The sequence below is a fragment of the Strix aluco genome, chromosome 3 (genome assembly GCF_031877795.1).
Source record: "Strix aluco isolate bStrAlu1 chromosome 3, bStrAlu1.hap1, whole genome shotgun sequence".
In the NCBI taxonomy this organism is placed as follows: domain Eukaryota; kingdom Metazoa; phylum Chordata; class Aves; order Strigiformes; family Strigidae; genus Strix; species Strix aluco.
Genome location: NC_133933.1, coordinates 23,209,479 through 23,232,986, shown reverse-complemented (window position 1 = coordinate 23,232,986; position 23,508 = coordinate 23,209,479). Strand labels below are relative to the sequence as shown.

Below are 23,508 nucleotides of genomic sequence, written 5' to 3'. Positions count from 1 at the left end.
GTTAAGAAACTTCAAAGTGTCTCTTGGGAAACCTCTGTAAGACTCCCTCAGGTCTTGCTTCATTCCCAAGTGAAATCTGAGCAGGCTGGGAAGGTATAGAAGGGCAGGAGCATTTTCTTGTGTCAGCAGTTTTTAGCACTGTCTTGTTTTCTGCCTAGAAACCACATTATTGCTCTATCTGCCTCCAAAACCAGCTTGCCACTCAGGGCATCTGGCTCCTAAGCTTGGTGGCAAAGGTGCCAGCCTCACCACTTTTTCCTACTCCTCTTCCATGGGAGCTGGGAGGCGAGCACCCCCTTTCTAACACCAGTTTCCTTGAGATAAGTTCAAGCCAAAGCCTGGCAGCAGCCCTTCCTAAACATAAGCACCTCAGCACTCTTTTGACTCTTTCTGCTCCCTGGGCTGAATCCCCTGCAGACAGAAATTGCTGGAGTTCTGCCAGCTTCAACAAAGTTATGTTAATCTAAACCAGATGAGGATCTTGTCCTGTAGCTATTGAAAGGCCATCTGATGTGGCCCACGTGGCCATTTTCAGGCTGTCCTGGATATAAATGGCAACATAGTGAGATCCCACCTACTCTGTACTTTTAACTGTTCTGATTAGGTCAGTTGACAGCCAGGTTGTGACAGCCCCCTTGTTTCATTGGAGGTGTAGCAAAGCAAATTCCTGGGACGGTAGGATGAGCAGGAGATGGCTGTGCTCCATCCAGAGTTCTCAGCTCCTGGCAAAAGGGTGGAGTGACCACACACTGTAGTCACAGAGCCAACGCACAAGCACTTAATTGCACTAAGGGCAGAAAGGTTGTTCAGGAAGAACTGGCCCCACACGCTGAGACAGGCCTCCAGCCCTACAAATAGGTATCACGTGCAAAAGCTTAGAGAATTGGGACTCCCCTTCAGCCTTCTCTGCTTATGAAGAACATTCCCTCAGCTGTTCCCAGATGTTTGGAGAGGTGTTACTGGCTTGGGTCAAAGTGCACCAGTGACTTTCCTAAGAGCGCAGAGCTGTGCATCAGCGCGTTCTGGCATTGCTGGCATTTACTAGAGTAGCTGTACGAATGAGACACCAAGGCCCGCTGGGAGGCTGACGGAGAAATTTTGCAAAAGGAGGAGCAAGAAGTGCCAGTACATTTTGCAGGAGGATATTTTTAGTACTGGAAATAGCTGGAAAATAGGAAAAATCTTGCAGTATATGTCAGGATTTGAATTGGTGAGGAGATTTGGGAAAGAGGCTATGGAAACTTTTTTTGGGACTTGAAATGGGTCCATTTTGACTCACATACATTTTACTTTTAAGAACAAGAATATTTCTTCCTAAGCAAGTTTTCTTCGCAGTGATAGTTCCACAAGAGAACTGGCTGCTTTTGGTGGCATTTTTTGACTGAAAAATGTTTACACCATGTAATACAAATTTTTGTTTATCTCCACTTTTAAACACTTTCTGCTGAAGGGAGGAATGCTTGCACAGCATGTTTTTCAACCTTCTGATGAGGGCTTGCGTATCTTGCTACCTTTTGTAGACTGCCTGGAAGGAATTTATGATCCTCTAGCAGTGCAGAGACCCATGTTGAAAAAGCTTAATGTGAGTTTTCAAATAACTCTGGTTGTCCTTTATAGCTTTACTGATGCTTCTTTAGTTAACGTCCCTGTGGTAGAAGATCCCAGTAAAACAAACAAGACCTGGCTCTGTGCAAGGTGGTTGCTCAGTTAAAAGATTAAATGAAGTTTCTAAGAATAATTTCAATGTAAAGGAGCATTATAAAAGTGGGAAAGGCATGAGTCATCAGAAATCTTCTGGGACAGAACACTTAAATATGGGAAAGGCCTCAGCACTCTGGGTAGAGCCTGTGCTGCTGAAACTTAATTGTGCATTGTTAACAGGTGGTGTGAATGAGAACTGATCTTCTCAAACCCAAATGCTGCAATTACTGCTCTTGGCTTTCTTCCAATGAAATGATGCATAGCTGTCAGCTTTGTCTAAGGAACCTGCAAGAAATGTGAGCTATGCCACCCTTACGTTATAGAGTAAGAAACTGACCACAGATGTTAGGTTTAAAGTATCAAGATGTCACCCACTTCAGAAGGGTCAGCCTGAAACACTCAGAAGTTCACTAAGAGACTCTGTGCTATTCATCAGATCCATTTAGTGTCCTCAGGATTTCCACATTCCTCACTGCAATGAGGAAACTGGGTTCCAAGGGTTCTTAAGCCCAATCCAGTCCTGCACTAGATTTAGTAAGCCTGGACAGTGCAAGAAACCTGCTAGGTTAACTGGAAAGAAACCAGGTTGATTGCCATGGGAGCCTTGCCTACAGCTCATCAATAAGTCACTGAAACCAAGTGTTTCTGCAAAGCAGATAGCTGACTGACTCCTTCTGATGGAAATCCATTCCACTGAGAAATACTGGACTGTGACATGAGTACTGCTGACCTTGTAAGCAACCTTCCCTGAAAGCATTTAAACTCTCTACAGCAGATTGCAAATCAAGTCCAAAGCAACACTGGTAAAGTCATGCTGTATCTCTGAGAGGCTCCTACTAGTGCTTCTGTCTACAGCTTGTACAGTTGAGGCAAAACTCAGAGTCCCTTTGGTCTTCACTACTGTCGTTTCTAAGAGAACTGAACTTGAGACTTACCTCTGCTAATTCTCTGTTTTTCTCCAGAAAGGATTCCTGGTGTATCGATGACACTGATGCTCTCTAACACGGGATTAGGTAGCTGGGCACAAACGAACCTGCATGAAAATAAATGTGTTTAAAATAAAAGCAAAAGTATTTATGATGTGCTGAACATCACAGGCAGTATGGGACAAACCAGGCTCTAATCTCAGTCTTCAGTTGGAGCTTGGAGCTACCGTTGATTTAAAGAAATGAGAAAGAAGCCAGAACTGAGCACTTTCTCTGACTATTTTACTGCTTCTGGAACATGGGTCTCAGTCATGACCTATGACAGTTTTTTTTATGTGGCCCCTAAATTGTGAATTATTAGTGAAAATGTGGAAATCCACATGTTTTCATTTGCTGTTTTGATTTTAGCAAGAATTGGTATTTGTTTTTCTTCGCTTACGCGTTCCCCTGCAGAGTTCTGAACTCAAGTGAACTGAAGTAACTTCTTTTAAAAAAAAGAAAATCAGGGATGTTGTAAGATTTTTGTTCTCTTTCAAATCTGGTCTTAGACAAAGTGTGCTATTCTTGCACAGTGGAAATCCTAAAGCATAGGCAGCATGAGATCTCAAGAGGGTGCTTAGTCTATCCTCCTGCCTCAAGGCAAGATCAATCAGATGTTTGCCTAAAGTGTTCTTCAAGTCCATAACAATGCAGACTCACCAACAGTTGCTGGAAGTCTCTTCCATTACTGAAATATCCTTACAGCAAAACCTTTTTCTTAAGTGTCTGATCTAAATCTCCCATGCTACAAAGCCCTTCAGTCTCAAACACAGTAGATGTGGAAAATTATTTATTTGTCCCCTCTTGTCACATGTATACTTCTGTCATCCTGTCTCCCCTCAGTCTTTCCTCTAAAGAAAACTGTTTGGGATTTCTTTCCCCCCCTGCCCCATATCTCTTTCAGTTCTCTCTAGCTGCCTTTCCAGCTTGTTTCTACACCTCTGAAGACCTTTGCAACTTTCCCTTGGGTCCTCTCAAACTGCTCCACATATTTCTTCAGGCATGATGCCCCAAGCTGACGTGCTGTGACCTTGCCAGTGGTGAACAGAGAGGATGGATTGCTCCTTATCTCTTACACATGACAGTCCTGTTTATGTATCTCAGTAAGATGTTTGCTTTTTTAACAGCAGTATGACACTGTTGACTTACATTCAGTTTGTAATTCACTCCTCCCTCCTCTGCAGCTCCATTTCTGTGTAACTGCTCTTTAGCTAGTTGTTTCCCATCTTGTATCAATGCAAATCTCTGCCTAAGACAAGTAACTTGTGCTTGTTCTTAGTGGGTTGCAGCTCATCTATTTCAGTTGCTGATAACAGCGAAGGACAGCAAAAGCCTATCTACTTACGTGGCTCTCAGTAGCACTTCATGGATAGCCTTTTTGTGATGGCATTCCAGGCAGCTATAAATATGTGTGTGTATGTATGTATGCATATTAATAGGATGGTGTGACATCCAGGCATAAAACACATGTTACTGTGGGAGGAAGAGAACCACATCAAGGATGAGGGTTGGCACAAGGGCCACAAGATGCAGTCAAGGCAGACAGAGCCCTGCAGCGCTCTGAGTGGCTGGTTCTGCTGAAGTCCCTACAACTGTGAACTCCTCCAGGCCATGCTACAACCTCACCCCAATTTTTCTGCTTCTATGACTCCAAGAAAATTCTGACAAGGGTGACTCCTCATGGGTTAGTTAAGTGTCTTCTCTGCTGCCTGCTATTTCAGACCACACATTACAGCCTCTCTCCCACAGCCACAGCTTGGCAGGTGGTAACATGGAGCATTTCTGAATGTATAACACCTCATGTTGAAGCAGGGGGTTGGCTTGATTCTTCTGTTGATTGCCAGGCACAGCAGCAGAGAACAAAATGCTTGGGAGGTCATGTCATTCCCCTGTCCTGCCAGCCCAAGTTTGCTCTCTGTCGTTATAATCTTGAGCATTCCTTGTGGTCTAATATTAAATAGCTCAGTCAAGGGGATTTTCCACCAGTTTCTCTAGGGAAAGTACTCCCCAGGAGATTTCAGATATAAGGTCAGAGGCCAGCATGAGTGAGTGCATTCTGTTGGCAAGGTTGTTGAGGCTGCTGCCTCCCTGCTGTCCCAGCAGAATTGCAGGGCCTCAGGGAGCATGACCTAATTCTGTCTGGGGCCATATGAAGGGAAGAAGGTGGTGCCAAACGACTTTCACTACCTCTACAGGCAGAGCATGGGGGTGAAGAAGGAAGATGTCTCCTGCTGTTGACAACACAAAAGTGGGACTGATTCCACCTTAGCTTCCCAAAACAGACTTTGGGGGTAGGAAGAATCTTGCAACAAGACCAACGTGATATGAAAGTAATGGCTGAGATTCCTGATTCTGCTCCAGGCCCTTGGCACCAAACAAGTCCTCCTGATAACGAGGTGCAACCTGTAATCTCTCTGCTGGGATCCCTCCAGAGCTGGGGTATTGCCAGCAGAGTTGGAGCGAAGAAAACAAGCCCTTCTCAATACCCAGGAACCACCTGGGCAAGGAGAGGCAGACAAGAGACAGGGTACTGCAGAGCTGCTATCCTCCTTTCAGCCTGGGGCAGCTTGTCAGTCCTATCTCTGCCCTTAGCCAGGAAGGTATGGGTAGGCACTCCATCTCCTGGGAATGGAGGGAGGGAGGAGACAGGCTCCAAGCAGCACAATTACCTGCTGTCTCCCAGCCAAATCCTGACTGTACCACTCTTCCCCGGCTTCCTGGAAGGCAGCAGATCCCAGTCTCTGCTGGGAAGGGAGTACCAGCTGACGCTGGATGCTTACTCCTCCTGCTGCTCCACTTAGGTCCCCTGGAGCAGCAAGCTCTGCACCCCACAGGACACAGTGCCGTGGGCTGCCACCTCTCAGCCAAGACTATTATGGTCTGTGTGAATGCTACAGCCTTGCGCTGCTCTGTTCCTTTCCACTGGTTCCCATTTGACCACCCACGGGTAAAGCGGACTTGCCCATAGTCACTCTCTTATCTCAGCTTAGAGGGGTGGCTCCTGGAGATTACCTCCCTTCTCCAAATTTCCAGCTCACAGCCTCCTAGCTGAGGTCAGTGCCTTAGCATACACATAGCAGCGACGAGATATGTGCAAGGCAGAGACAGCTCTGCATTGTCTCTCGCCAAGAAGCCAGGCTCACAACAGGGCTAAGCGTGGGTGGCTTGATCCAGTCCACTGGGTGCACCCTGATTTACAGCTGCTAAATTTCTGGCCCTCTGAGTCAACTCTTGAATGCACTTAATTTCCTAATTAGCTGGGTATTACCATCTGCATTTTCAGCACTGTGATGCTCACACTGCTGAGCTAGTCCCCCTTAGCATGTCTTCCTCTGCCAGTTTAGAAAAAATTACTCCCTTTTTATTATCTGTCAGCAGAAAAGGTGTTAATTAACTGTTGTGGCTACTCCCTGCATTGCTAGCAGGACTGCACCTCTGCTGCTGCTGAATCACTGCTATGCCCCTCTGTCCTGCTGTCCTCACAGGCACGTGCTTGACTCAACTCACAGGAGAAGGAAGAGTAGCAGGAGAGTAACAAGCGCACAGCTTGATACAGTGGACTAGGCTCATGGATGCAGAGATCCCTTCCTGTATTAGGAGAAAATTGCATTCAGGACACATCAACCCATCCAGTTCAGGAGTGTTTGCTTTTTTGCCATCTTTACTGCTGATGTTGCTTCTCCTCTGCAGTGAACTGTCTGCCAGCAGTGGCTGTTCTTGGCTATCAGCAGAGCTGCTCTGAATGATGTTCTCTTCACCTACTACCTCTGCACTCCAGGCAGGAGGCTTGTTATTTTCTTAGGGCAAACCACCTTCCTCCCCTGGTGTAGAGAATAGGCAGTCACCTGACCTAACTGTTGGCCAGATGCAGATGTTCTGGGCCCTATAAAATATTGAAAACATCTAAAAGTCTCTCTGGTGCTGAACCATGACGATGTATTTGAACAATAAGCCTGTGCAGTGATCAGATATTGCTTCCAGAGGCACTGTGAGGTTCTCGGCATAGTAGCAACTCCAGCTAGGAGCCTCTTCTCTCATCAAATCTCTCCTCATGCTTCTCTGCAGGTCCCTTCCCTGTCTCACTGCAGCCTACATCAGCACCCCTGTGATCAGTGCCGGTAGACGCTGCATTCACTGGACAGACACCCTCTAAGCTCAGCAGTTAGAAAGGGGACCCACAGCCCAGCTTTTCTGGTTGGTTGGCTGAGCAGCTGCCATGTTTGCAACGTCTCCCACACTGTGTCAGCAGGGAAGGCACCGGTGATGGGTGTAGTCAGACAGTTTGTTCCTATCTGCCTGCTGTAGCACACTTTGTGCTCATCTAGGATATGGGTGTGTGCTGCTGGCTTCCTGCAAGGCCTAGATCCAAAACTCAGTATGGTTGGGCTAGGTCTAGGGGATGGAAAGGTTACATTCCTCACATCACAAAGCCACTGTCCAAACCCCCGCTACAGTATTTTTATGGGAAAGGCATTAAGAGTTGTTGTGAGTTTGCACCTGAGGTTGTATGTATAAGGCATCAGAATGGAGAGTGCCTGGTTTTGTTGCAAGGGGGACATTAAAGCAATGTTTTAAAAAGGGAGAAAGCAAAGATGTGCATATTGCGCCAGTTCCACTTCTCTACTGACTTCAGTGGCTACATCTGGTTGAACTATTTAATTTCAGGAAACTGGACTGATGGCAGAACAAAAGAAACTAGGAGTATAAAAGCAAGGGAGAGCAAAGTGTAGTAACAAGATTTACCTCTAGAATCCTACAGGATGAGCCTGACAGGCTGTGCTGTGTTTTTCATTTGTTCAAGTAAAATGAAGGTTTGTCCCACTTGGATTTGTTTTATCTGCCCTTCAGTGAGTGACTGGTGTGCACCCAGTAGGACTGGAAGAGCTTTGCATCAGTCATGTGGATGGGGAAAAAAAAGGAAGAATAGCGTGATGCCTTGTCCCTTTAAATTGCTAGCTATGGTGCTCATTAGGTTCTAGCTCTATTCTCCGGAGCAACCAAGTTCTTGAGTACTGACCTGTTCAAAAAGGCATTGCCAAAGGCGTTGAGTTTCCTGAATGGTTTTTTGGGATCCACCACCAACGCGTTTCCAGGAACGATTCCTTCCACATCTCCTTGCATAACTGCTATAAAGGAGTCAGTTGTAGGCTCTGGTCCAATCCTCATCCCTGGGAAATCCTGCTCCAGCAGGTACCTGTAGGCAAGAAAACAGGGTGTGGGCATGAGACATGAGCTGCCTAAGTCCTAAATGAGTTGTACTGAAGATTGCAGTGTAATTATGAAGCTCAAGAGTATGGATCCTTCTGACACTATTTTTAGCACTGTCACTGAATCATTTGATAAATGTCATGGTAGCTTTTCTACTCAGGATCTCCACATTTAAAGCTTTCTTATTTCAGGTGGATTAAGAAATTGAGATGATTATAGCTGCTGGGAAAAGATTCTCATCATGTTTGATCATTTTGTGTATTTTAATCTTCAAGACATTTGGAACACTTAGCATAGCAAAGTAAAAACAGCAGTTCACTGCAATCACAAAGTTAATCCCAAAACCTTAGTGGCCTTTGGTGCCAATATCAATTACTTCACTGCTGCTCATTTCAGCAGACTCATCCAACTAATGTGCTTAGCCCCCAGTCCAAATCAGTCACTCAAATGCCAATTTTTCTTGTACTTGACTGTTGAAGTCTCAAGTCTCCCTTCTTGTGTGCTTCTGCAATGCAGCTACAGGTCTGCATCACAAACTGCTCAAGCATATTGAACATTAAGCATGTGGGTGGCAGAGTATATCCCAATATTTGTTGTGAAGCTAAATAGCACAGTAAGCACAGCAAGCACAGCATCCCTTACTATTTCCTAAGCCTCTGGCAGCCTCTCTGAAGGTACAGTTCAGCAAATTTCAGGGAAAGATAGTCACTCATGGGGCCGTATGACTCTGAACAGGACCCTGGCAGCATATTCTCACTCACCCTGCCAAATTTAGGGTGGGTCAATGGTGTGCATGGGACAGTTCCCTTTGGCTCATAAAGCAGCCAAATGCCATCACTGAGGTCAGGTCTGTGTGTGTGTGAGAGTGCAGAAAACATCCCACTTGCTGGTCCTGTGCTGAAAGCTAAGACCATTGTATCCCTGTGGTTTCCAAAAAGTAGCTGGAACTGGTCTAGCCCTGGGTACAGGATGGTGTCGGACCACCTGACCTGGTGATAAGCTCTGGATTGTTACACAAGGAACATGACTGCCAGGTTATGGAAGCTGGTATAATCCTGTGTCACTTGTTGCCAGCAGATTGCTGACACTTCCTCTTCTGTTGCTTTGACCTAATCTTTAGTAGGTAGAAAGTAGAAGTAGAAAGATAAATATAGAATTGCTGCGATGTTAAGAGTAGATTTAACAGATGGGGAAAAAGGAAATCGGAGATGGGCTGAGGACTTTTCATGATTGAGTCCAGTGTGTTTAACAACCAGCATTGGTTCACTCAGGTGAGACTTCTCAGAGAGGATAAGTTCCTATGTGAGGGACCACACACATGAAGGCTTGTGATAACTTTTTTGGGATTTCTGATTTCACCATCATTTTAACAGAGGTAATCACCATTCGGTGTTTGAGGAACAACAAAAAATTGTGCTTGTTCAGCAGGGCTGTTTATTGACACCCCATCAGCAAATGCATCTTCAGCTCCCAAGGGGCAAGGCCAAATCAACTGGATCAAGAGGTAAAACAAGCAAATGTACACCCAGGACATACTGCAAATTGCTGCTACTTATCTGGCTTGGTACAGATTAATGAAGAGAATGGCTGCAGCAAGAATAACTCTAGCATCCTTTAGGAGCTGACCATCTCCTTTATTGGTATTTTATCATGTATTTTCTTATATTTTTCAACTAAAGTGATATCCAAGTCCTGTGCTCACCAGAATGCCACCAGAAGTGACTTCTCTTAATGGGGGCAAATATGAGATAAAATAGCAGCTGTTTAACAGTTCTCAAAAAACTGAAATAATCCAGGAAGGGAAGAGCCCTCTAACCTCCTATGCTAGCATGGATACATCCTATCTACCTAAAGCCTGGGCAGGGGTTCCTTGAACTTTCCTATAAAAGTGGGTCATTACTTAAAAAAAGCAGACTGCAGCTAATGCTGGTGTGTTCCACCTCCCTGGCTGGTGATCACAATACACCTTCCTGGCAGCTACAGTAACTTCTCTCTAGCTTGAAGCAGCTGAGAACAAGGAGGAGCTACTTCTCCCACCAAGGGCTCTGTAGACTATCATATGAATGTTCTTGGCCCGATTCCCTGGAAAGCTCTTCACACTGAAACAACCGTTTGCTAGGTTAGAAGCCACTTGGCCAGACTCTGAAACTAAACTCAGGCCTCCTGGATGGCAATTCAAAATGTTAGCCCCTGATGGACATTGCTGTGATGTTAGTCACTGCTACTGGCTTTCCTCTGCTCCTGCTTTGTACTTTGCTTTTGGTCTGACATAGTGTATTAGAGTGATACACAGACAGGCATTCACCAAATCCATAGAAATAAATCTTTTGAGTTCTCCCCTTGCAAATACTAGAGAAAAAAAGAAACAGGTAGCCATAACAATCACCAAATGCAACAAGTGAAATGCTTTTGGAGAAACACCCATTACTCCCAATGCCAGGTCGCAGCCCTGACATAACAATAACCTGCTTGTTTTTTATGGGTTTGAGATGCACATGTAATATGATAACTTTTGAGCAACCAGAGGAAAAAGCCTTGGGGGTTTGTTTGTCATTTATAGGCAAAGCTTCTGAGAAAGTCTAAGCAAAAGTCCTGCATACAATAGTAACACTCCTCCAGCCAGACTCTTGAAAGAATTTTATCACAGCTCCACTCAGCTAATGTTTAAAAGCATTTCTGTATTTCTTGTATAAGACTTAAAACCAAAACAAAATCCCAACAAAAGCACTCTCATACAGAAGTAGCTACAAGCCAATGTTAATTGACTTAATGTGCAACAAGTGGTATGAAATCAAAGAGATGAAGATTTGCACTGCCTATTATTGTAGCATCTATTTTAAGTAAGGCTCCTCTGGGAGATGCAGGTACATTGTGCAGCAGGGTGTCTGCAGCACAAGAATCTCGTATGCAGGACAAATACAAGGGGCTTTATTGACTCTGTCTGATGGGGGGGGGGGGAAGGCACTTCTGCTAGGCAGTGACACAGGCTGCCTCTGCTAACAGAAGCAAGCTAGAGAACACGTGCAATTGTCAGATCTGTGAGGATTTCTGGGAGAGAAGAGCAAACAATAGTTGTGGAAAACACAGACTGACAGTGAGCAATTTCCCCTGCCAGTGCAGCATGTCTTACTCTGAGCTGCTGAACACCTTCAAGGGCCTGGGGGCCCTTGAACACCAGCCAGGTTGGAGAAGCCTGCAGGGAGTGACAGACAAGAGGTGAATGGGGCTTTTTTATGACTAATCTGCTTTTGGAAAAAGTGTCTGGAGTTGGTATGTGGCTGGGAGCATCATGCTGTTTGCCCCATTTCAGGCCTGTCCCTGCTCCTGGTGAGGGGGAAGGTGAGGGAGAAGGGCAGGAAAGCTGCATTAGCGCCAGCCTGGCTTGGGGTACCCTTTCCCAGGCAGGCTTTGGAGCAGCATAAGAGCCAGGCAAGGAGATCCCAGGCTCTCTGGGCAGGAGTGCCGCAGGATGTGGGGGAAGGGGCTGTTTGCCCGTGATGAGTCATGCAGGAGCCGTGCAGGATGCTGCTGTGTGTGGCAGCAGAGGTGATGCAGACCGGGAAAGGGAAGAAGGGCAGAGCGGGAGGAAACGGTGACAACTGCCTGGTGCAGGCAGAAATGAAAGGTTCAGGGCCACACTGGGAGGTCACACCAGAGCTCTGTGTGTAGCCTGTGACAAACAGTCTGGAGAAGCGAGGACGTGTAAATGATTAGCTGTAGGAGGAAGGGCTGGCTACAACAGAAAAGCAAGCCATGTTGACAGTTAGTAGGGCTCTGGCAGGCTTGTTTATTTTATTAGCAGGATGGCTGGACAGAAGCCAGGATTATTTTTAGAAAAGACCACAGAATCTAAGTTAATTAGGAGAGTACTGTTCTGTCCTGCACCCCCACCCTCTTACAGGAAACATAAAACCCAATAATGTTATAAAGGCAAGCTCCAGTGACACCCTGCTGTGGCTGTCAGATATTCCCAGGTAGAGGTGCTGCCTTGCCCTCACCATCACAGCCTTTCAGACCCCAGCACTGCAGAAAAGCCCAGCTGAATGTATGCTGAGAGAAATGGGAGTGAGCAAGAAGAGAAGATAAAGCAGGAATGGAAAAGCTGCAGTTAGTGATGTTAGATCTTTCACATAGCAAAAATAAGGCTCAGTTCTCTGGGTCCCTAAAAGCAGGGGAGAGAACAGCCTGGTTCTACTGAAAACAAGCCAGTGCTCTGGTCTCACTTCACTGGCTTTGACCCACACGACTCGCCTCCCTCCTCCCCGCCTCAGCCTGTAGGAATGTTTCTCACTGCTGACCTTGACTGCCTTCTTTCTGCTATCAGCTCCTAACAAGAGAGCAGCCTCGCTGCAAGATGCTGCAGCTTAGGTGCTTGAGCCTTGCATTTCTTCCTTGTTTCACCTCAGATTCCCCAAGAACAAGAGAAGATGTTTGGGAGGTATTTCCACCTCAGGTAAATGACTAAGGTCCTTTGTCCCTTTTTTTTTTTTTAAATGGTGTACTGGGATCAAGGTGAACTGGGACTGAGTTCATTCCACATGAGTGTTTAGTGGCACTAAATCATCTCCCCAAATTGCATGGCAGTACAAGCAGGATGCAGTGCAAGAGTGGAATGGATACATAAGGATAACACCAATTATCCTCCATCCTGACAAGAATTATGGAAGAATTGCCCAGAGGCTGTTTCTTGCTGCACTCTATTGCCAAGACATAATGATTGTCTCCCCTCCCACTTCCTCCCCCAGTCCCCTTTAACTCCTCCCTGGTCTCAGTTTTAGCTCCCACTGCCTTCCCACAATAACTCTGGATGCTAATCTGGTGCTTATCACAGCTCTCTAATGACCAGTGCCTGCAAGCTTACACTGGAAACCTATCACGAGCTACACTTGCTTTTCTGGCACCTCCTGCTTTTGTTTGGTTGGGAACATACTGGAGTAACAGACCCTCACACTCCTACGGTTAGAGGCTCTGGGTTTCTCCAAGAGTTCTCAACTTTCACCTTCTTATGCACTATTCCACACAGAGAAGACTCTGCCTTCCTGGAAGGCCTTCTCGGGTCCATTTTGCACTCCTGTGAAGCAGAAGCTCCTGGTCACTTCTGCTTGACCATAGTTTCTGGGTAGCTCATCCCAGCCCTGTGCACAGAGGAGGCTGGGAGAAGAGTACACAAGCATGAATGAAATGCGCTGGTCAAAGACAGGTTCAGATCAGCTTGGTGACAGCAGAGCAAAGCCATTGCTGCCATCCCACATGAGTGAAGACTCAATCTCCTCCTTTTGCCTAGAACATGCTTTAGACACCTGAACTTCTTGCAAAAGGAGCTCAGGTTTACAGAAAAAGTACTTTACTGAACAGAGAGGCAAAGGCAGGAAGTCCCTGCTAACAACAGCATGCAGGTGAGACTGCAGGGAAATGCTGATGCTGGCAGTCCAGAGAGAAGCATTAGGAAGAGATGCTCTAGGTACACAGCCAGCAACCTCAGGAAAGGATTATTCAGGGGAAGTTCTGCTCTGAGTGTCGGTAACCCAGAGGGCAGGAAAAGCCTTTCAAATAGGTTTCATACCAAGTCACAGGACAAAGATCTGGGGTGGAACCAGATCTATGCTATTCAAACTAGCCTCTCTAATTTTCAGAGGAGCAACTCCCTTTCCAACCATGTGCTAAATGCTTCTTAGGGTCATTCATACCCCATCACCATTCTACCTAGCCTGCTCACATGAGGAAAGCCTTTTTTTTACTCTTAAACTTTGTTTACCAGCTGCATGACAAGGTAGGAGAAAGGCATTCTGTTCCTGGCTGAGGCATTAAGTAGCAGGAATATTACAGCACACAAAAGAAACCCCTGCATTTCTCAAGGTCACTCCTTAAGGAGTTTGATTCACCTCTCTCCACAGCTCCCTCCTCCACCAAGAAATACTGGTAGAACAAAGGGCTGGCTGCTTGTGGCTTGCATCCAGATTTACACTGGGGTAATTCCGCAGATTTCAACACAGCCACACCAGAAAAAGGCTGGAATTTAACGCTAAGCTTATGAATCACATAGGAAACGCAGACAGCGCAGCTTCAGCTATGATCCCAAGAGAAAGGCTGCTGCAAGTTGAACTAACAGCGTGGCTGAACAGAGATCCCTGCAACCAAGTCCAGCTGGAAAAGTTTAACCCTCTCTTTGACAGTTTCAAATCAAACCTGCAGCTGGCAGTTGCCGTTTCTTTACTGTTAGGAATAGATTTGCTGCTCTCAACACCTCAGCAGAGTAGGACAGTTAAAACAGAGCTTACTTTTGGAGCCCTGAAGATGGGCAGGTCTCTCGCGCGCACACGTTTCTCAAACTAGGCTCTGAGCATTGCCTCTGGGTACAGTGCAGAGAAAGACCCAAGCGTGAGCCACAGATCATTACAGACCCAAGCACCCACTTCAAGGTTCCCGAGGCCATAGGTTGCCCCACCACCCAAAAATTACATCGAGTTGAAAAGAATGGCTGTTGGAGGGGCTACCCTGACTCCAGCAGTCACGGGGACATCCTGCGGGAGGCTTCCCACAGCCTTTGCACTTTGAACGGACAAGAGGGCCCCGAGTGACTCACGTCTCCAGCCTAATGCCCTGCCTGCACTCCTCGGCCCTGCCCTGGGCTACTTTTTGCCACGTCGGTGTTTTAGGGGACATCTCACTCACCCTGCTCTTGCAAAGGAGCACTCTCAATTTGAGTGGAGGTGGCTTTCCAATTGAAAGCTGTTGATGGGCACCAGGGCCACGGGAGGGGGAACAGAAGAGGGATCCAGGCATAACACAGACCCCCTCTACCCCACCACGACCCACGGGCATCAAGGGTGCAGGCACGCCCTAGAGGGAGGGCGGCTGACAGCCGGGTTTTACCTGATGAAGGTGGTCTTCCCAGTGGAGTACTGCCCCACGAGGAGCACCATGGGCTTGTTGTCGAAGTCGGCATCCTCCAGGGCCGGCGAGTGGAACTCGTGGAACTTGTAATGCTCTTCCAGGGGGAGCAGCTTGGTTTTGTAGAGCTTCTTCAGGCCCTCACTAACCGTCTGAAACACCTCCGGGTCCTTCCTCCGGCGGTCGTCGGTGCCCAGCCAGCTGAACATCTTGGGACCGCCTGAAGCCAGCTCCGCGGCGACCACCGAGGCTGGGGCGGGGGAGGCGGCGGGCAGGGGAGGCGCCGCTGGCTAGCTGGCTGACGGAGCGGGCTACCCCCGCATGCCCCCTCAGGCCAGGCAGGCGGGCAGCGGGGCCCGGGGGACGGCCGGGCAGGCCTCGCTCCCCTCCAGCGCCCACCCGCGAGGGCCGCCCTGCGTTACGCGACCCGCACCGGCGGCTTCAGTCAGAAAACGGTCCCCGCGGGAGGCTAAAAAAGCCGTTTTTCCTCGCAGCCTCAGCTGAACGGCGCCGGTTGACGCCGCCTCCCTTCACGACGCCGGCTCCCGGCGTGGGCATGCCGCGGAGGCAGGGCGAGAGGGGCGGGCGGTGGCGGCGGCAGCGCCCTCCGCGCGCGGCGGGCGGTGTTTAAGGGCGGCTCTCCAGGAAATGGGCCGGCGGCGGAAGTCGGCGGCTCCTGGCAGGCGCCGCCCGTTCTCCCCGGCGGGTGAAGCTGCGCCGGGCGGCGCCATGTTGAAGCGGGGCGCGACGCGGAGGAAGAGCGGGAAGGGCCGGGCCCGCCCCGCGGGGCGCAGCGCCCCCTGGGGGCCGCTGCAGGCCGGCCGCCATTTTATTCCCTTTCTCACCTCGCTTTAAAATAAACCTCTGCAAGTGCAAATTTGACAGGGAGTCGGCTGTTTCTGAACGCTGCCGCCCCGAGCTGGGTCCCCAGCCCTTCCCCAAGCCAATAACTTGGCTGCACTGCTGCTGCCCCTCACTTCTCGGGGGCTTGCAGAGACGAGGCTGGCTGAGCCCAGAAGAGTTCACCATTTAAGCAGATGAGACAGGCAAATTAGCTGCTGTCTCCACTCCTCTATTCCTCCAGAAATCAGGGCAGACAGGACAGCTGCTGGGCGAAGGCTACAGGTCTGAAGCCTGCATGGGTTTTCCAGCCTGTGGCTCAGCATGTCCCCAGGGCTAGCCATCGGCCATAATGCCCCACTGCTGGGCTCTCCTCATCACCACTGAACAGCTGGGACAGAGCAGGGAATTTTTTTCCTAAAATACCTCCAAGCGCCTTTTTCGCTTGAGTTGATCCAGCGGATCCAAGAAATGTGGCAACAGGCAGTTTTGGAAGCGGTCCTGCTGTGTAGCAGGCTCCTGCCCTTTCCCAGGAGCCTGGGCCTTGAGGAGGCAGCAGTGATTAAAAGGGGTTGTTTTTCATGGGGCAGGGGGACACACACCCAGAGACGCGTGTGGCCCCGTGTGCCTGGACAATGGTCCAGATCCCTTTCTATGCCTCTGGCTGCAGGAGCAGCCATTTTCCTGGCTGTTCCCGTTGTGTGATCCCACGTACTTGTATGCTGTGAGGCATGGCCTGACCCATGAGGTGCAAGTGATGACTCCAGGGACCGGTTTTCTTTTTCTGGAAGAAAATAGCAAGCTGACTGTATTTTCTGAAGGTCAGGCTTCTCTGCTTTCCTGCCAATGCCTAAAGCTAGTCTGAAAGTGGAATTAATGTTTTGAAACCTCCTTAAGACTAATTTCCTTGTTTCTTTAGTTTTACAAAAGTCTCTCCTTTTGGCTTTAGTAATCTGATGTCTCCTTTCCAGTGAAAACTGAAAATGAAAGGCCCCATAGAAATCAACATGTTTTGGCAAGAATTCCTCATTTTGTAGGAAAAAATCACTTTCATCTTCTAGATAGTTGTGCCATTCAAGAGCTACACTCCTCTGATGCCGTTCTGGTATTTCTACAGCTATATATGGAGTCTCTTTGGTGCTTGCTTGTGATATCCTCAGAGCTGAGTAAAGGTCAGGCCAGGAAGCCTTTGATTGTAAATCTCCCCAGGCCACCTTGATGCCCTTCCTGAATGCAATGAATGGGGGAGGAAAGCGAGGTTTCTGTTGTGCAAGCTGCTAGAGCTAACTGCTACAGGTACAACAGAGGCACGCTTGTCCCACGTTTACAAGAAGAGGATACATATTAATCATTAAGTTGCGCTAATCATAAGTATGTATACCCGATGGCCAAATGGCCAAAAAAATAATTCCTTGCCTTGTCTGAAGACATACCCTTTCCTTTGAATTCTTTGTCACCAGGGCAGATCACACCCAAACCTGACAGTTTTTATAGACTTTCTTTAGGTGACTCACAAACATTGCACAATTTTATTTATTTTTCAGTCTGTTTTCTTAGCCATTTTTCTCTGGAAAGCTGACTTCCTCAAGGACTCTCTTTACCTTGAAGTACAGAGCTTGTCAAAAACAAAGGGAAGTAAAATTAGGAAAGGAAGTTTAGAGTATAATTAGTTTTTTTCTTTTTGTCAGAATCCGGACTGAAAATTTTAATCTGTTTTCATTGTTTATTCCTTTTAACTTTTTAAACAGGGATGATTTAGTGGATGATCTTCTGTTGGACATGGTGCAGTCTTTAGGCATTTTTTTTTTAATTTACATTTTTTAAATTTTGAAAGCAGAAAAAGAACAAAACCGATTAAATCTTTTTTTTCCAAACAATGATTTTTCATTTTAAATGTCCCTGCTGGAAGACAGGCTGTTTTCCTTGAAAGTTTCTAAGCTGTTCAAATGCAAAGGCTCTCTCTTGAATGCCCTGCACAGAAACTATTGTACTGCAGTGCTCAGGATGTACCTGTGTCTGATACCAATGGGGATCTGCTACTGCCCTCTACAGAATTTGTCTTTTTCTCTCAAGCCATGATGCATTAAACTTTTAACTCTGTAGTTTCTCAGTCGTGTCCCTGCTGTTGGTAACATGGCTGACAGTCACTTAGCTGGATGCTTGCCTTGACCAGGAGAGAGAGATTTTGCTGTAGAATATTCACTTGCGCTTTGCTGGAAGTGAATGGGGCTGGACTAAGTCATGTGGTATTTGCATTCAAAGTGAAACCTAATTTTGGGGGGCAAAACACAACATTGTATAACTGAAACTTGTTTCGTGTGAAATCAAGTCATGGTGACGTGTGTGTTTGCTTATCTCCTGCCCTAGGTTGGACAAATTTACTTCCTACAACAGATCATCTGAGGATGGGGACATTAGCAAGTCACTGAGTTTGAAAAAAGGTGGTGACTCAGTCGGTACCGTAACACTTTGACAGTTTGAAGAAGCCTGTGGGAGCAGTGTAGTTCAGTAAAATTAACTTCGTGCCGTGCAGTTACTGTCACTGTTTGTTCATTACCAAGTAAGAAATCCAAATAGATGGTGTCAAAAGTTCAGGTAGCAATGGTTCAACAGGGAATAGCCGGGTTTATGGGAAGGGGATGAGGGGAGAGGAAGGCACAGTTGGATCCCCAGAATTAAACCAAATACACTAACTTGATAAGTAAGGGAAGAAGAGTTTCCTCTGTTAAGCTAGATCAGAATTCTCAACCTCCTGCTGTTGCCATGTGGCCTAGGAGTAAAATTGTCTTCAGCATAGTCTATCCTTTTCCTCACTCATTGCTTTGCTTTTACAACTCAAAAAGCTGCTGCCTTCCTCTCCTGCCCCCACTGCTCCTTCATATTCCTCTTAAATATTTCCATTATGTTTCTCCTACCATTGTTCTTAGGTGGCTTGGTACGCACGTGCTGTCCTTTCCTTACCCTCTCCATGCTGCTCTTACCCCTTCATTGCCTGGAGTGGAACAAGGTGCTGGTACCCAGAAGTGCCACCAGAAATGGAGAATCATAGAAACACAGAATGGTTTGGGATGGAAGGGGCCTTAAAGATCATCTAGTTCCAACCCCCCTGCCATGGGCAAGGACACCCTCCACTAGACCAGGTTGCTCAAAGCCCTGTCCAACCTGGCCTTGAACACTGCCAGGGAGGGGGAAGCCACAACTTCTCTGGACAACCTGTTCCAGTGTCTCACCACCTTCATGGAAGATAATTTCTTCCTTATATCTAATCTAAATCTACCCTCTTTCAATTTAAAAACATTACCCCTCATCCTATCACTACACCCCCTGAGAAAGAGTCCCCCCCCATCTTTCCTGTAGCCCCCTTTAAGTACTGGAAGGCCGCTATAAGGTCTCCCCGGAGCCTTCTCTTCTCCAGGGTGAACAACCCCAACTCTCTCAGCCTGTCCCCATAAGGGAGGTGCTCCAGCCCCTGATCACCTTCGTGACCTCCTCTGGACCCACTCAAGCAGGGTCCTTCTTATGTTGGGGGCCCCAGAGCGGACACAGCACTGCAGGTGGGGTCTCATGAGAGCGGAGTAGAGGAGGAGAATCTTCTCCCTCAACATGCTGGCCACACTTCTCTTGATGCAGCCCAGGATGCAAGTGGCTTTCTGAGCTGCAAGTGCACGTTGCTGGCTCATAGTCAGTTTTGCACCCACTAATACCCCCAAGTCCTTCTCTGCAGGGCTGCCCTCAATCCACTCCTCACCCAGCCTGTATTTGTGCTTGAGATTGCCCTGACTCATGTGCAGGACCTTGGACTTGGCCTTGTTGAACTTCATGAGGTTTGCATGGGCCCACCTCTCCAGCCTGTCCAGGTCCCTCTGGATGGCACATCCCTTCCCTCCAGCGTGTCGACCGCACCACACAGCTTGGTGTCATCAGCAAACTTGCTGAGGGTGCGCTCAATCCCACTGTCCATGTCACCAACAAAGATGTTAAACAGCGCTGGTCCCAGCACCGACCCCTGAGGAACGTCACTCGTCACTGCTCTCCACTTGGACATCGAGCTGTTGACCACAACTCTTTGAGTGTGACCATCCAGACAATTCCTTATGCACCGAGTGGTCCATCCATCAAATCCATGTCTCTCTAATATGGAGAAGGATGTTGTGAGGGACAGTGTCAAATGCTTTGCACAAGTCCAGGTAGATGATGTCAGTTGCTTTTCCTTTATCCACCAACGCTGTAACCCCATCATAGAAGACCACGAGATTTGTCAGGCACGATTTGCCCTTAGTGAATCCATGTTGGCCATCACCAATCACCTCCTTATTTTCCATGTGCTATAGCATAGTTTCCAGGAGGATCCGCTCCATGATCTTGCTGGGCACAGAGGTGACACTGGCTGGCCTGTAGTTCTCTGGGTCCTCTTTATTTCCCTTTATAAAAATGGGGGTTATGTTTCCCCTTTTCCAGTCAGCGGGAACTTCACCGGACTGCCACGACTTCTCAAATATGATGGACAGTGGCTTAGCCACTTCATCTGCCAATTCCCTTGGGGCCATCGAACGTGGGGTTGGATAATCTATATACAGTGAGTGGGAAGCATGCTTGCCTCTGGAGAGTTCACTCCTTAAATTTGTATGACAAAGAAAGCATGTTGTATTGCACATAGGGGACCTGAGCCATGTGATGGCTGTAATAATGCCGGAAAGAAATCCTCTGAGCCCTTCGCCATCCTTGCAGTGCAGAAGCTTGGAGGTTTCTCCTGTAACTCTTGGATGGTTTTGACTGTCTCTGTCATAGGATGTATACTTCCCTCAAACTTACATAAATGTTCTTGTTAGAAATCGTTATGATTTAGTGATTGACAAAGTGGGGAGACTGTCATGGCCCCACCTGTTCTGAGAAAATGTGGGGGTTTTGAGGGTATTTTCTTTCTGAGCGTTTTCTTATCTGAAAGCAGAAATCCTGTTAAAATGTATTAAGACACAGTTGAACACATCTTCCTGTTCTACCTTGTCAGTGATATATGGAGAGACGCGGAGTTTTGTGCATTGAATAATCAAATGGCTAACTAAACAAGGAAGCTGCCTTCTACTGAAGCGATGGGTGAGTCAAACGGTAGTCCACATGGTGGGCAGACCTGTTTTTTCATGTCTTCTGTGGAATATTTTTCATTGGGTTCTTCAGAAAGTTTCTGGCATTACTCAATATGCTTTTTTTCCCCGCCTCCTGCTTCTACCACAGTGCTTGATAGGTTAGGACTAGCTCTTGGGGTCATGTAGGCAAGACATATATATATACACACACGCATGCGTGCACATAAATACACACATAGGTAGAGTTAACATATATACTATTTATAAGCAGCAGGCATCACTGCCGGCGGAACAATCCTCCTTCGCTGTGAGGACACACCTGGACAAGGTAGGACATCAAACACCAAGAGCTATGTAGAGGGGTTTGCTGCTGTCATTCAGCAGTTGTCTGTGGCTAGCACAGAGTTAGGATTTTCCAGGGGTTTGAAAGGAGCAGAACTCTGTCACCACGGCATGGTGCTGAGATGAAGCCATCCTCTAGGATCAAATGGGTGTATTAGTTACACGACACTGCTGGCCGTGCTGAATGCAGCAGCTGCTGCTGTACTTTTCTCTGAAGCGTTGAAGGGAAAGGCAAAAAGTTCATATCAGCAAACATGAGAAGAATGGGTGTGATGTAAAGCAACTAGATGAGCCGCGTCAGCTGCCCTGCATGTCACAGCTCCAAAGCTTCTGCCTGCCAAGTGGTTGGGAACACAGGCTGGTGTTTTAGCTAACCCAGATTTTGTGCACCCTTGTTCTCTCAGTTTTGCTGTTTAGGGGCGGTTTGGCTGATCCTTGATCACGGAAGTATTCTGCAGAGATTGAAAGTTTCATCTGACTTTAACGGGAGTTATGAGCAGTCAGATTCGCTAATGATTAGGATGATTATGAATAGAATGTTCTAACAGTTCTTGAGTAAATGGGATTTTCATATTTTCACTGATTTTGATGTAGCTTGGACAATTTCCACAGCAAAGAACATGTATTTTAAATTCTCAACCAGAGTCTTTGTAAGTGAATCTTTGCTCAGAGAGGTATTGTTTGAAGTTCTGAAGCTCATCCAGGCATTTTCACTACAGTCTTTTTGTTAACATCAGTGGGAGGCTCTGGGGCAGGTTCACTGCTCAGCCTTGAAAATCTCAGCACCAGAAGGTGTTCATCAATTTTTGGGCCAATAATCTAAGCACAGGAAATTCAGGGCAAGGTCCTCCACCTGTCTGTATGTTCATTCATTTTGTGAGAAAACACAGTTCAGTGCTTCTTTCCAGGATATTCCTATTTGCTAAAAAGCCCACAGGAAGAGTGGGAGTCAGCTTTGAGTTTTTATTTCTGAAATACACAACTGTGTTTAATCAAAGACTTGAGGTTGTACCTGCAAGTGCTGTTTTCATACTGTGTTTAGAGACTAATGAAGATTAACAAAGCCTAATAGAGTCACATTTTCATTTTGACTAATGACTGCTAATTTCTGTAGCTAATGTTCTGCTGTATTACAAGAATGGTTGTAAAAGATGGCCTTGCATCATTTGTTGTGCTCACCCTAAAATTTATTATTTTGCATGCAAACATTTGCTCTGTTCCACACAATCAGGAGCAGCTCCTCGGCCCATATACAGATTGGTTCATTAAATCAGAGGAGCTGGGCTGAGCTCTGTCAGCTCCAGGTTTAGCCCTAGATTTGCCGACTGCCCCTGTGTTGCCTGAGACAAATCCTCTTGTAAAGAGAGTAAGAGGCTCTTGGAGAATTTTTTCATGGTCCAATTACTTTTACTAAAAGTGAGGGATTTTCTGTGGATTATTCAGATTTTCATTTTAAGACTTAGGAATGAGGCATCTAAGATGTAGAGAAAGATCGGGGGAGATCATAGGATGCTAATGTAGTGGAAGAACTTAGATGCAAGCATACTAACTTGAGGAATGTGCAAAGAATAGAGAATCACCTCCATTCAATCTACTGGTTCACGGCTTCCACCTACAGCTTTTAACCTCTGTCTGCTACACTTGGCTGCTTTCCCTTCGAAATTTTAATTGCTGGAAGAGACATGCACACACTCTGCTCCGCCTGTGCTGGAGGACACGGTGGGACACTCCGATTCAGCCGGGTTTGGTAACATTGCCAAGTGGAGTACAAGTGATTTCCTGGTATGCCTTGGCTGGTCATACATAGCTGTATCTGACACCTGCAGCCAGACAGCAGGCAGAGGGTTAAAACACGAGGTGGAACACTTTGTAGCTGTCTAAGCAGTGACTGTTCCTGACACATGAAATGCTTCATTGCGTCTTTTGTTCAAAGATTTACAGGTAATTTGGGAAAGAGGTTAAAACAATACACCTACAGGCAGGTTCAGCCGGGAGGTTTTCAAAACATATAAAGTAGCTGCGTCATTGACTCTCAACACACACTGTTACAGTCAGGGCTGCTGGCTGAGTTTCTTGAAAATAAGGCTACATATTTGGGTGATTTAAGCCTCCATTTTTGAAAGCATTGTTTTTTTCATACTATCTCTGGGTTTCAAGGCCTATCTATAAAGTTTAGTTCTTTTTCAAATAAATGCCAGACTGAGGAGAGAACTGGTGAAGGGTTACAATGAATTTATCAGGCATTGTGGATGCTCTGCACACCCAGAAATCAAGTCTCAAGTATTTGCTCTTCAGTGTAGCTCAAAGTCTGTCAGTTGCTCACCACTTCTTTTCCTGGGGAGCAGCAAAATGAGAAATTATTCTTCATACATGTTTTGTCTGTCTACAGAAAGTACAGCCAGTCTCCAGGCTGTTTTCTTCCTTGTTTTTCTTTTGAATCTATCTCTCTGTCTGTTGCTCATGTTGTTGTAGCCGTG

At 46.9% G+C, this 23,508-nt stretch overlaps 1 protein-coding gene across 1 annotated transcript in view; it reads right to left on the bottom strand.

Annotated features, from left to right (window-relative positions):
• Window positions 1-15,392, bottom strand: part of EHD3 (EH domain containing 3) — a 30,377-nt gene extending 14,985 nt beyond the window's left edge. Inside the window, exons 1-3 of the mRNA XM_074817745.1 lie at window positions 14,748-15,392; window positions 7,684-7,860; window positions 2,637-2,734 (exon numbers count right to left, since the gene is read on the bottom strand). Of these exons, the coding sequence (XP_074673846.1) occupies window positions 2,637-2,734; window positions 7,684-7,860; window positions 14,748-14,974 (502 nt within the window). The 5' untranslated portion in view covers window positions 14,975-15,392. The remainder of the gene's footprint in view (window positions 1-2,636; window positions 2,735-7,683; window positions 7,861-14,747) is intronic.
• Window positions 15,393-23,508: the final 8,116 nt, after the last annotated feature.